At 39.0% G+C, this 13214-nt stretch overlaps 1 protein-coding gene across 1 annotated transcript in view; it reads right to left on the bottom strand.

Annotated features, from left to right (window-relative positions):
• LOC123249872 overlaps window positions 1-12755 on the bottom strand; it is a 26133-nt gene extending 13378 nt beyond the window's left edge. The window contains exons 1-4 of the mRNA XM_044678970.1: window positions 12670-12755; window positions 10992-11137; window positions 7504-8511; window positions 3676-3793 (exon numbers count right to left, since the gene is read on the bottom strand). Of these exons, the coding sequence (XP_044534905.1) occupies window positions 3676-3793; window positions 7504-8511; window positions 10992-11007 (1142 nt within the window). The 5' untranslated portion in view covers window positions 11008-11137; window positions 12670-12755. The remainder of the gene's footprint in view (window positions 1-3675; window positions 3794-7503; window positions 8512-10991; window positions 11138-12669) is intronic.
• Between the last annotated feature and the right edge of the window lie 459 nt (window positions 12756-13214).

Below are 13214 nucleotides of genomic sequence, written 5' to 3'. Positions count from 1 at the left end.
GAGATGGAGACAGTTGCAAGAGTTAAAATAGATAACAAGTTGATACTGTAGTATGTAAAATCTTGCAGCCATGTTTTGCATGGATGCAAGCTAACAGTTGCTCAGTTTAGAATACAGAACGTGGCATAAGACAGGGGCTGTGGTGCCAGGCTTGACAGTTGAAGTGCAGGCATATAAGAAGGGTCCCACACCTCTGACTTCACTTCTCCTTTTACCTTTTGGTGGGAAGGTGGGAGGTGGAATGTGGGTTTAGTTTCCCCTTAGGCAGGGAGGCTCAAACTATTATAGGTGGCCAAATACTAACAACTCATCTGGCAAATCCATTATCCTTTTAGGGAAGAATATATATATATATATATCAACCAACAAGACAACAAAACCTGGCCCAGGGCTCTTCAGCCCTGGGTCTACAGCAAAGCACATCAGAGTTTAAGTCTGGCTCCAAGCCATTCTTATCCTCTGCTCCACAAAAGACCTTCAGTGTTCTGGACTAGTTTAGAAAGTTGGCTGGCATAGGTTTCTTAGATTACCTCAACCATTTTCCAATCCCAATTCACCTAATACCTTTATCATCAGTAAACCCTTTAAACCTTTAAGTTTAAGAACCTAAAGTCATTGCCTTACTTTATCATAGGCCAAGTGAGATCAGCCTTCATTCTAAAGGGCTAGACTAGAGCTTGTCAACTCCATTAGCAGTTGGGTCCAGGAAGTGCCATTTCTCCTTCCTGTTTGACTACATCCTTTTACCAATAGGAATTACTTCCTTCTCAGAGCAGGGCTATAGAATCCTGAATTTAAAGGAGCTTGGTTTTACTAGCAAGAGAGAATTTCACCTATCTCTCTGCCAGTTTAGGTGCAGGATCCCTGGTGCATCCAGATCCTGTACTCAAGCCTACAGCCTCTGGACCTGGCCTAATTCTAGCCTTCTTTCTTCTCCCATTCAGTAGCTAGCCCCTGCACTTACAATACTGAAAACCTTCTGCAGAGACAACATTATTGCATCTAGAATAAGAAGGGATATAGTCAAATGGGGAAAAAATTGGGGGGTCAAATTTCTCTGCTAAAATTTTGATAACCATGATATATAAACAATTAACATACTTTATCTATCTATCTATCTATCTATCTATCTATCTATCTATCTATCTATCTATCTATCTATCTTTTATCTATCTGCATAAATATATATAAAAGGAAGTTATTTCCTAATAGATATAGTCAAAGGATAAGATCAAACAATATTCCAAAGGAGAACTTCAAATAACTCAAAACCACTTGAAAAAAAGTTCCAAATCACAAATAATAAATACAAATAAAAACAACTTGATGAAGCGTCTTCAGAACCTCTTGTAACTGGCTAACATGACAAAAAGGGAAAATGATAAATGTTGGCGAGAATGTGAAAATATTGGAATGCTAACCATTGTTGATGGAGCTGTGAACTGATACAACCATTCTGGAGAGTAATCCACAACCATACCCAAAGGGCCATAATACTGTGCTTACCCTCTGATACAGCAATACCACTACTAGGTCTATATTCCAAAGAGATTAGAGATAGGAGAAAAGGACCTACCTGCACAAAAATATTTATATTAGTTCTTTTTGTGGTGGCAAAGAACTGGAAACTGAAGGGACGTCCATCAGTTAGGGAAAGGCCGAACAAGTTGTGGTCTATGATTGTAATGGAATACTATTGTGACATGAGATCACAAAAATCCCTGGCACAAATGAAGTCAGTAGAATCAGAATATTGTACACAGTAACAATAGTGTATGATTGTCAATGTGAATGACTTAACTATTATCAACAAGGCAGGATCAGGGCAACTCCAAAGGACTCATGACAAAAGAGGATATCCACCTCCATAGAAGAAACAGACAAGAGTCCAAATGCAGATTGAAACATATCATTCTTTATTTCCTCCATAAATTTTTCTCTATAGTAAGCAATCTGTGTCTTGTTTGGCAATATGAAGAGAATGGAAATATGTATTGTATGATAATTATAACCTGTATCATATTACCTGCCTTTTGGGGGAGGTGGCAGAGGGGAGGGAAAGGGAGAGATTGTACATTTAAAAATGTTTAAAAATATTAAAAATTATGTTGACATATAATCTGGAAAAAAATAAAAGAAGTGATGGGGTTAGTGCCCAAGATCTTAGTTTATTGGATGTCAGCTTTAAATTCCCCTCTTTCACCTACATAAAGTGGCTTCTTAATTCTTCTTCACTTTCTGCCATCTGGGTGGGATAGTCTGCATTTCTGAGATTGTGAATACTTCTGTTGGCAACCTTAATTCTAGCTTTTGATTTGTCCAGCTTGGTATTTCACATGATGTACTCTGAATATAAATTAAATAAAAAGAAGGTACCAATATAACAAATGTATGTCTTATGTATGCAATAGTTTTGCCCTTGGAAATGTAGTTAGGAGACACATGAATGGCTTGGGATTATGTCCTCAGAGAGAGAAAACTCTACAAATGGACAAGGGGTGGGATGCCAGTAATGCTTTTGAGGGGGCCACTCACATTCTCCTGGGTGGTTTCCAGAGCTGTCCTAGGACAGCAAAGGGTCATAAGGAAAACAAAGGACATGGTCAGCTAGGTTGTCCAGGAACAATAGGATTAGATCAGTCAAGTTCAATCTTTAAGTGGATAAATAAAATATGATTAGAAATGGGAGCCATTTGTACCCTTGTGAAGTAAGGCAGGCTTGGATCAAGAATCATCCTACTTCCTTATGTTTCCTTTTATTTTTTTCCTCAAGGCCTCAGACACCTGAGTAAAGCTCATCATAAAAAACAAAAACAAATAAGATCCCCCCTCCCCACCAGGACTTTCTGCTTTCTATTTCACTCCTCCAGAGTTCCTGGAAGAGGGACAGGTTTGAGGAGGAGAACTGCTGATGTGGGATGTGAGGGAAAGTTGTGGGGGGAGGGACCAAGAGGTTCCACTGTCTCCTTTCTCTCTTCATGTTTTTTTTTCCTTTCTTTTTTCCTTCTCTTGACAGCTCCTAATAACTCAAACTCTAGGGGATGTCCAAGCTGCAATCCTTACCTAGAGAAAAGGCTGATCATTCAAAGGAAAAAGGGAAGGTTCTAGGGAATATTTGCCCTGTAGTTGGTAGGGCTTATCAGAATGAGGAAACATTTCCTGATCAAGGGTTGGAGAGAAGGGGATATGACAAAATACTTTAAAATGATGAAATTGTGAAAGTCCTTTTATGCAAAACTGCAGTGTCTTATCTGAGGAAAATAAATATTTGTTGTGCTGGTAGAGTGACCATCCACTTGAGTATATCCTTGAAGAGTTTGTTACATATGCTTTCCCTTAAATACTAGTTGGGAACTTCCTAATATTAGATCACCATGTCGTTAAGGGTTGAGGTAATGAAGAGATTGTAGGTCCTCTTTTTAACTCCCAGGAGCTTGACTTGTCTATTGTCATCAACTATTAGACAAAAGAAATCAATGACCTGAAAGTCACTAATCAGGTACAACTGAAATTGCAGGATAAAAGAGTCAAATACAGAAACATTTATTTAGAGCCTACTTTGTGCCAAGCACTGGGGATACAAAGGAAGGCAAAAGACAGTTCCTGCTTTCATGGAACTCTCCATCTAATACAGGAGACAACATGTAGACATCTTAGTGCAAACAAGACACATACCAGATGAGGTGGAGATAATCACAGAGGGAAGGCACTTGCCTTAAGGAGATGGGGAAAGGCTTTTTCAAAAGGTTGGATTTTAGTACTTTTGGAGGAACTTGGAGGATGTCAAGGAAGCCTGGAGGATAAAATGAGAAAGGACATAATTCCAAGCAGGGGTGATAGCCAGTGAAAAAGCTAGGACAAGAAGAAGGGCAGTGTCACTGCATTGAGAAGATGGTGGAAGAATCCTGGAAAGGTAGGAAGGGACCATTCTATGAAAGGCTTTAAAACCCAAACTGAGGATTTTATATTGGATCCTGGAGGTAAGAAGGAGTCATTAAATTTTTGTAAGGGTTAAATTTAGTGGTTGGACTTAAATTAGGTGAAATAACATGGTCAATGGAGTTGTTATATCTCAAGTCAGAAGTTTATTTACAAAATATGAGTGGGAAAGAATAAGGCAGAGAAAGGTGAGAGAGGTTAGAGAAAATACCCTATACTAGTCCTCAGCCAGGACTCGTAGTGAGTAACTACAAGGCCTCCTCCAAGATGGAAGCTAGTCTCTTAGGAAACTAGGAAAGTAGTCACTCACCCTTTTCACTCACCCAACAAAGTAGTCCAGGAGTCAGGGTCAAGAGCCGATTGGAGAAACAGGGTCAAAATTAGGGCCTGTTATCCGGATTCCCTACATGACCAATCCAGGCTGAGGCAGTGTTTGTGTTTGGTCCTGGTCACCTGAGCTCTGAAAAGCTCTGGTACCAGCAGGTAGGTTAATCCAAAAACAACTTGACCCCTCCAAGAGGCTATTAGGAGTCATTTAGAGAAATAGAGTCTGTAATAGACATTTTATCTGGATCCCATTGCAAAATCATCAGCAAGTAAAACTGTGTGTATGATTTTTCTGCACTGCATGTCAGATGCAGAAAGAATGGGCCATCTAAGGTAAAAATCTGAGGCTCCTCTTTTGACTCATTTTCAGATACCCACCTTTTCTTAATATTCTTATCAGAAAGCTTTGAGTCCTTAGCAGACCAGCAGCTACTGAGTTCACCATTTTTCTCCTTGATAATTAAGAAGCCTGAACCCTAAAAAATATTAGTTAGATAAGGCTGGAGCCGGACAATCTAGTCCAGACTTTTTCTGACCAGGTCCAATTCTGTAAATCAGGAAGACAGGACTCAATTAGTAAAAATCTCCATGAAATATATTTCTGCTCCCAGAATTAACCCCTACTAATTGGTGGTTGGAATTTGGCCCTTGACCTTGTACCTATCTCTCTACTTTTTTAGACTTTAATGGGTTGTGTATGATTTGTAACCCCTTCACAGCTGTGACTCTTTCTTTGTGTTCTTTGTTTGAAACCAGTTTATAAATAAACTCTAAACTCCATAGCAGTTGGAGCAGCTAGGGGCTAACCACTAGTCTGGCTGTTCTCATTTTCTGTTTCCTGTCTTTTCAATCCGATGCCATTAAACGCCACTGAGGACCCCTACTATATATATAGAGCTGGCTCTCTATAAATCAGAATCCAAGGTTGACACCACTATCCAAGCCACAGTCTCCAGTGAAGTTCCCTCGAAGACTATCTCCAGGAGATACTCTTCACTACAGTCAACTTCACCAGACTGACTGCTCAGAGATTTTCATGTCTTTTATGATGGTTTCCTATCCCTGCCCTTTTTCTTTTCTTTTCTTTTCTTTTTTTTTAAACCCTTACCTTCTATCTCAGTCAATACTGTGTATTAGCTCCAAGGCAGAAGAGTAGTAAAGACTAGGCAATGGGGGTCAAGTGACTTGCCCAGGGTCACACAGCTGGGAGTGTCTGAGGTCAAATTTGAACCTAGGACCTCCTATCTCCAGGCCTGGCTCTCTATCCACTGAGCTACCCAGCTGCCCCCATCCCTGCCCCTTTTCATGGGGGCCAATCACAGTTTCCAAATTGTCTGAGTTGTCACCTTTGGATTCACACCTTTCTGAGTGGGTGAATTCTTAAATTTCTGGCTATTTGTGTTTGGGGAAAAAGGTGGAGCTCTCCAAGTATCTTGCTGGCACCTAGTATCAAGTAAAGTGTGAACTCACTAAGTGATTTGCAGAGCTCCTCCACCTAGTTCAAACTTGTGTTGATTCAATAAAAAGGAGGACAAAGGAGAGCTAATCTTGTCCTCACAAACTAGTGAGGTACTAAGTAGTGGTACTTAAGTTATAGTCAAAGTTTTAACTCCAAGAGGCAAAGAGAACAAAGGATTCTCTTTTCACATGTGTGAACTCAAAGAGAACCAAGAATTCCCTTTCGCTTTGTTGAATGAGTCTGGGGTAGAGTATGTGTGACAAAATAAAATCAGCAACACAGAAAGTTTGTAGCAGGATCTGACCACAAGAATGGGAATATAAAACTCTGTTCAATCCAGAAGGAAATAATTTTATTTAAAAAAGATGTTTAAGGAGGTGAAATAGCCTAACAGCTGGTGGAATGGGTGGTGGGACAATGGTCCCCCAACCAGATAGCCTTGAGGCTGATGGATTAGCCCTGGAACTAACAGCTCCATGTGTGGAGTAGCAGATCCAGGTATGGAATAGCAGTCCCATAGCCCTGTGGATCAGGGTGCACATTTATTATTATGTAGAAGATTGTCACCTTCCATTCCAGGGAAATCTTCACCTTTTCTCATTATAGCCCTGAAAACACTGGAAAATGGGCATGGTCAAATTCAGGCAAAAGTATGGTTTGGGGTTTGATACATCATAGGTGACTTTGAAGACACCAGAAAGAGAATAAGGAACATGTTCAGGTTTGGGTGATTCCCCTGCACTACCAGAGTGCCCTACTTAGTGCACATGTTCCATGTTCCCCTCATTGTCCCACTTGCCATCATCATTTGTCAATGTGGGAGAGGTCTAGCTACTCTTCTGGAATGTTTCATTTGGAGGTGAGAACATGGGAGGGGGATAAAATACCACAGATGATGACTACAGGGAATTAATAATGCCTAACAGTTCAGAACTAAAGAAGATGCATCAAAGTCTGAGTAATTAATAATGCAGAGCAGGACAAAGCTGATGGCCTGATAATATAGAACATATAGGTAGTTAACAGTACAGAATGGTCCACTAATAATACAGATTCTGCGTATATATGCTTGATTAATGCTGAAACTACAGATTTTGCAATTTATGTTTAACTAGTGCTAACTGGTGAGAAATACAAAATTCTAGGACATGAGGTTTCTGTTTCTGTTACTACCCCTCACTGCCTACTTCCAGTTTCCATTGGGGGAGGTATAGAAAAGAAAAAAAAGTCAGGGGAAAAGAGGAGGGTGATTTATTTTTTTCCCAATAGTGAGAAGGTAAGTAATTAGGTTTCTTAAATATATCTACTTTTCTTTATCATCTTCCCATCACCAAGTATTTTAAACACTAGTTTGGGGAACACACTGATTTAAATACAATACACTTTTATATTACCAAACTGAGACGCTAAATCTGTAAAGGATACTTTAAAAATAAGGAGTGGCTTATATTTGAAACTTTTCCAAAATTCCATTTAAAAAACCCTCCATATTTTATCTTTCATTCCTCTGTATCTTCTACTAAGTCTTAAATTCTCTGGCTTTATATTTTATTTCCTTTTTTCCACACAAAATTTCTTGGTTGGAGGTTGGTTAATAATGGGGTAATCCTAGAGGATTCTCAGGATCTGATGAGAAAAATGGGAATGAGAATAAATGATATGGGAAGGCTTCTTGCCACTGGGCTCTACATTCTTTAAGAACTGTATGTCTTTATGAATTCAGCCCAAAGCAGAAACTAGATATGAAAGAATTCTGGTTGTCAGAAGATCTTAAATTATTGTGCAAAACACATTTTCATGAAATTGGATATCAAAGTGAGAATTAGGTCCACATTTTTTAAAAAAGAAATCTTGATTATTCTCAGCCTTCTCCCGGTTTTCATAATATTTCCTGTACTTTGCCTCTTCTTCTGACTCTTTCTTATCAGCGAAGTTGCTCCTTTGCTTTTCATATTCTTTCTTTTTCTTCTCATATTCTTCCTTTAGCTTTTCTTTTTTCTTTTCCGAGCTTTCCATTGTCTTTTCCCAATTTTCCATTTTTTTCTCCCACAATTGCTTTTTCTCATACTTCTGCCTGATTTTTTCAATACTCCTCTCAAACTGTTCCTTATCATATTGTTGATGTGCTTCCATGTCTTTCTGGAGGAGCACTTCCACAGATTCATATATTTTATTGGTGTAATGGGTACCTCCATTTTCTTGCACCATACTCTCAATCATGGCCATCAGCTTTGAAACCTGGGCATCTCTCTGGGCTCCAGTAGCATTATTGTCAAATGCACAGCATCGATTTTCACACTTCTTCAACAATTCCCTGAAGTATGAGTCTTTAATGGTTCCTAAGTAATCCTCTATACTTTCTTCTAGTTTATATTTCCCAGTGAATAAAATGATCAAAAACTTTACAGCTTCAGGTCCCAGAATCTTAAAAAGATTTTCAATGGCTGTCTTCTCATAAGTGAAAGGACGGACATGCAACACCAATAATATAGCATGTGGTCCTGGAGAGGATAGTGTCATGAAATGAGCTATTTCCTTTAAATTTTCTTGCTCTGGAGTGTCAGTGTCAAAAATGTCGGGAATATCAACAACAGAGATATTCCTCCCATTCCTCCCGGTCCAGGCTTTTCTACAGACTTTGGTGACCGACTCTGCTGAGCACTTGGACTCAAATTCTCTCCTCCCCAGGAGGGTGTTTGCTGTTGCACTTTTTCCAGCCCCTGATTTTCCTATGAGGGCAATTCTGAGTTCTAGCTTCATTGAGTCTCCTCTTCCATTGTCTGTGTCTGTAGGAAACAAGGAAGAAAGGAGAATGAAAGGAGATTTTATATATGACTATGATAAAACCCTGTTCAAAAATCCTAGTATGACATGGGAGTTGAGCCTTGGATTCTTGAAGTCTATGCCAATGGAATCCAAGCTAAGATTTTCAATAAGCTTTGAGTTTAGGCCAGCTCTCTTTTTTTTATCCCAGTGAAATTCATAGATCCTTTGTCCCCAGAAGGGAAGAAACCACCACTAGGTGACAATTTTGGAAGGCCAGTGAAGAGAAGATGGGGTTTCTTAGACTCGTACTATTGTAAATGCCACCCTTCCTCTGGGGAATAAAATAAATGAATATTATTGGTTGCTGGAGAACATATACATTCATGTCCACATTTTAAAAGTTGTATTATTCCTAGTTATATTGATAATTGAGGCCTTTTCATGCATGTCAAGATTTTTATCTAATATTTTGAATCAGTATTTCATAATTAGAGAAAAGCTATAATCACCTCCATCAGAAGATTTTCCCTGGAGAAAAAACCCGAAGCCATCTTTCTAGTACTCTCTGGGAAGACTGATAGGCATATTAATTGGTTACTATTCTGTTTGCCTAGGTAGTTTTCATTGCTTCTTTCTTTCTTCTTCTTTTAGATAGGTTCTACTTTATCTGTGCCTTGGTATTTCCAAAGGTTAGCATGGTAGTTTGCACATGGTGCACAATCAGTGTTTGTTGCCTTGAATTCAACATAGCCATATCCTGACAATCATTACTAATCAGTTTTATATAAGAGTAATGTAAGAGGAAGAAACATCTCAGGGAGAAGTTAGTTCCAGAGGATTCATGGACAATCAAATGAAGTTACAGTGAAATTTTGAACATTAGGGTGAGGTTTGGTTATTATGTATATATATGACCTTGCTTCTCAGTGATATTGATCAGGACAATATCCTGTAGTTAATGTTTTTACTATCTTTTCTTCAAGACTGAAAAATCATAATCTGTCTTCATGTAGTATTTTCTTTAAAAAATCATAGACATTAATTTTTACATGTATTATAGCATATGATAATGTAATAGATGTTACTTATTATAAATATGTAATAAATTACAATAAATATATCCAAGAGACATAAATTCTCACATAAGCCATGTCTTTTTTTATGCCTCCTTCCTACTCTTCCCTATTTCCCCAGAAGGCAGGTAATATTATATAAATTGAATATATGTTATCATATAATACATATTTCCCTGTTCATCATTTTGTGAACAAGAGATATATTGCTTATGCTAGAGAAAAATTCATGGAAGAAATAAAGGGAAGAATGGTATGTTTCAATCTGTGTCTGGACTTTGTCTATCCTGTTTCTTGATGCCTTTTTCTTTCATCCTTAAAGCCAACTTAAAGAAAACTTATGACAGGGTCAACAAAACTCTAACTCGTACTTTTGCCATGTCTGGTCTCTGTGGTTTGATATCTCTTCTTATTAAATATATGTGAATATGATTTTGGATTCTTAGAAATTTGTCCTTGCAAGTGCTGTCTTTCCTTATCCAGGAAAGTAAATGATTCAGTATTGATCTCTATAAAACGCATATAAGAACATACATATTTGTGCCTATATTAATGCGTAAGTCTATTTTCCTCTTGTTAGGATCTTTGTGTATTATTCCCAGACTAGGTATGCAGTATACAGAAGTAAATAATAATAATAATCTTGGGTTTAATAAATCCAAAGATCCAAGCTTTGGGGGCAAGAACTCGATATTCGACAAACGCTACTAGGAAAACCCAAAAAGAAGTCTTGTAGAAACTAGGGATAGACCAATGTCTCACACAACATATACATATAAGGAAGGGTAATATGGGTAAATGATTTAGATGTAAAGTGTGATATAATGAGCAAATGAGAGGAACCTGGAAAAAAAATACCCCTTACCTCTGTGGATAAGGAAAGAGCTTAAAAACCAAACAAAGAGACAGAGAAGATCACAGGGCTAAAATGAATTTTGGTCAGGAATTACCATTGAGTTAACAGAGTTCTCTTTAATGTTTTCCCAAAATCTCATCTCCAGTTACTTTCCATCCATTTCCTGTTCATGCCCTAGTTCTGTTTCTCCTACCACTTGCCCAGGGCTGGGGTATGATTTTGAAACAAAGATTGTGAGTTGGGATTTGGGTTGGGAAGATATTAAAGAATGGGTATATCACCAACTGACTTCCTATAAGACAATAAGTTTCTTCTGGCAGTCAGTGAAGAGAGGACAGCAAGCTCCAATCATAACTATTTCCTCTACTTGAAAGAGCCTGGAACTGGGAATCAGCAGATCTGGGTTCAAGTCTTGTTCCTGAAATTTGTCATTTCTGTCTCTTTGAACCTCTTTGGGCGTCAGGTCCCTCATCAGTCTTTTGAGAAGGTTGGATGAGATGACCTCTGAGGTCCTTTCCACTGCAGCTTTTCTAGGAGTTTATGGGAAATCAGGAATATTTAGAATACATACATTTAGTGGACATCATTTTGCTTCAAGGGAAGGGTTCTGGCAAACTTGGTCTCCCAGGGACTGGAGCACAGATCTGTCCTGCTGGTCTTCAGGCACAGGTCTTACTTCCTCAGGGTGTTTGTTGTTTCTGGGTAACCCCTTGACTCCTGTAATAAAATATTTAGGAATAGTTAAAACTTCCTGTGGCAGGTGAAAGGCTTAGGATTCTTCTTTCTTATCTAATATCCAGCAGGGACATCTCCTTTGAAATTCCCAGGAGCCTGTAAGAGATTATTTCCCACATAAAATGCTTCCTATATATTCTTTATTTAACCAAACTTTTAAGCTTTAGAAGTTGGGAAATGTAAAGAGAAAGGGAGAGATAGTCATATGTTATTGATCTAGACCTTGGTGGTCTTTTAATCCTATTCTTTCATTTAAACTGTTAAAGAAACTGAGGCCCAGGGAAGGCAAGTAACTTCCCCAGGCCCACACAGATAGTAAATGTCAGCATGAGGTTTTGCACCTAGATTTCTGAAATCAGAGCCAGCTCCCTGGTTATCATGCGGTTTTCTGAAGAGCCCTGTAGGGGGAGAGAAGGATGGAAATGGAGGCGGCCTGGAGTCTGTGAAGAGGGCAACAACCAGAGAGCTGGAGATTCTGAGTGATTTACACATCTGTCAGTTATGAAAACTCCAAGATGGCATAGGATGGTAGAGCTGAGAGCTGGAAGGAACTCTCTGGATCACCTCCCTATTCAGAACTTTAACAAACGGGTCCCAGGAGGATCGAGTGCTCTGCTCCAAATCACACAACTCAGATGGGCTGCAGAGCCAGCATTCTGACCTAGATCCTGTGACTCCAGTACCAATGCACTCCCATTTTACTTCCAAATGAAACCAGGAGGTCAAGTTCCTAGTGCCTGTGGACAGACGCCAAGCCAAGGGAAGGCTTTCCCTCTGGACACTGTGGAACTTGGCTACGTGCAGCTCTTCCATGTCCCTGTCTTGGGTAAAGGTTTTACACCTTTTTTTTTTTTTTTTTAGGAACCAGAGAGTAAAAAGAAAAGGGGCAGATTGGTGGGCAGCCTGGTTCTCCGTCCTTCCCCCACCCTAGAAAATCTCCCCGTAGCACGTTATTTTTATTGCTAGCACGGCCAGAGAATTCTATTAAAATTCTTCTTCTTCTTCTTCTTTTGGTTAAATATTTCCCAATTACACTGTAATTTTTTTAAACATTCATTTGAAAAAATTTTGAGGTCCAATTTCTTTCCTTCCTTCCACCCTTCCCTCCTCTTTGAGAAGGAAAGCAATTTGAGGTCAATTATTTTTTTTAATTTTTTTTTAATTTTAAACCCTTAATTTCTGTGTATTGATTTATAGGTGGAAGATTGGTAAGGGTGGGCAATGGGGGGTCAAGTGACTTGCCAGGGTCACACAGCTGGGAAGTGTCTGAGGCCGGATTTGAACCTAGAACCTCCCGTCTCTAGGCCTGGCTCTCAATCCACTGAGCTACCCAGTTGCCCCCTAATTTGAGGTCAATTATACAGATGAAGTCATGCAAAATGTTTCCTTGTTAGCCTCATTCTAAAGAATACACAGCTGAGGGAGAAGTTGTTCATGGGGAGCCCAAGAACTTCCTGGACAAAATAGATGGAGATGTCTGTGAATGTGAAAGGGAAAACAGGATCTCCACTTACCTTTAAAAACCAGCCTTCTCCCTTTCACCTCTTCCAAATGGGGCCTCAGAGGGATTCAGGGACCTGAGTTTCCAGTGAATGGGGTCAGCACTAAAGTAGAGCTGACTAAAGTTCCTCTTTGCCTTTTATATAAGAGATGAAACTGAAAGTACATAAGCAAGACACTATTACCCAAGAAACTCTCTCAAAATTTCCTTCATTTGAATTGAAGCATTTCCTTCAATTGCGATTTTAAAATTTAAAATTTTAAAATTTTTTAAAAACCCCAGTAAGTTTCTAGAAAGAGACCAAATGGGGTCTATGGGCTCTACAAAAGGTAAGAATTCCTCATCTACCCAGATGGCTTTAGGCAACAAGAGATAAACTGCAATTCCCTTAATCATTCATTTGGAATATTTAACAGTTTTTGCCATGTTTTTCTTACATGTTTTTTCTTACAATCAATCATGGTTTTCTTACATGTTTTTCCCCCTGCCTTATGTAAAGCCAGCCATCTTTTTAGTGTTTCCCATTATACTTCTTGGGGGCCCCTAGGGGGCACAGTG

The sequence above is a fragment of the Gracilinanus agilis genome, chromosome 5 (genome assembly GCF_016433145.1).
Source record: "Gracilinanus agilis isolate LMUSP501 chromosome 5, AgileGrace, whole genome shotgun sequence".
NCBI classification, from domain to species: Eukaryota; Metazoa; Chordata; class Mammalia; order Didelphimorphia; family Didelphidae; genus Gracilinanus; species Gracilinanus agilis.
The sequence above is the reverse complement of the archived record's forward strand: the minus strand, read 5'-3'. Positions and strand labels throughout refer to the sequence as shown.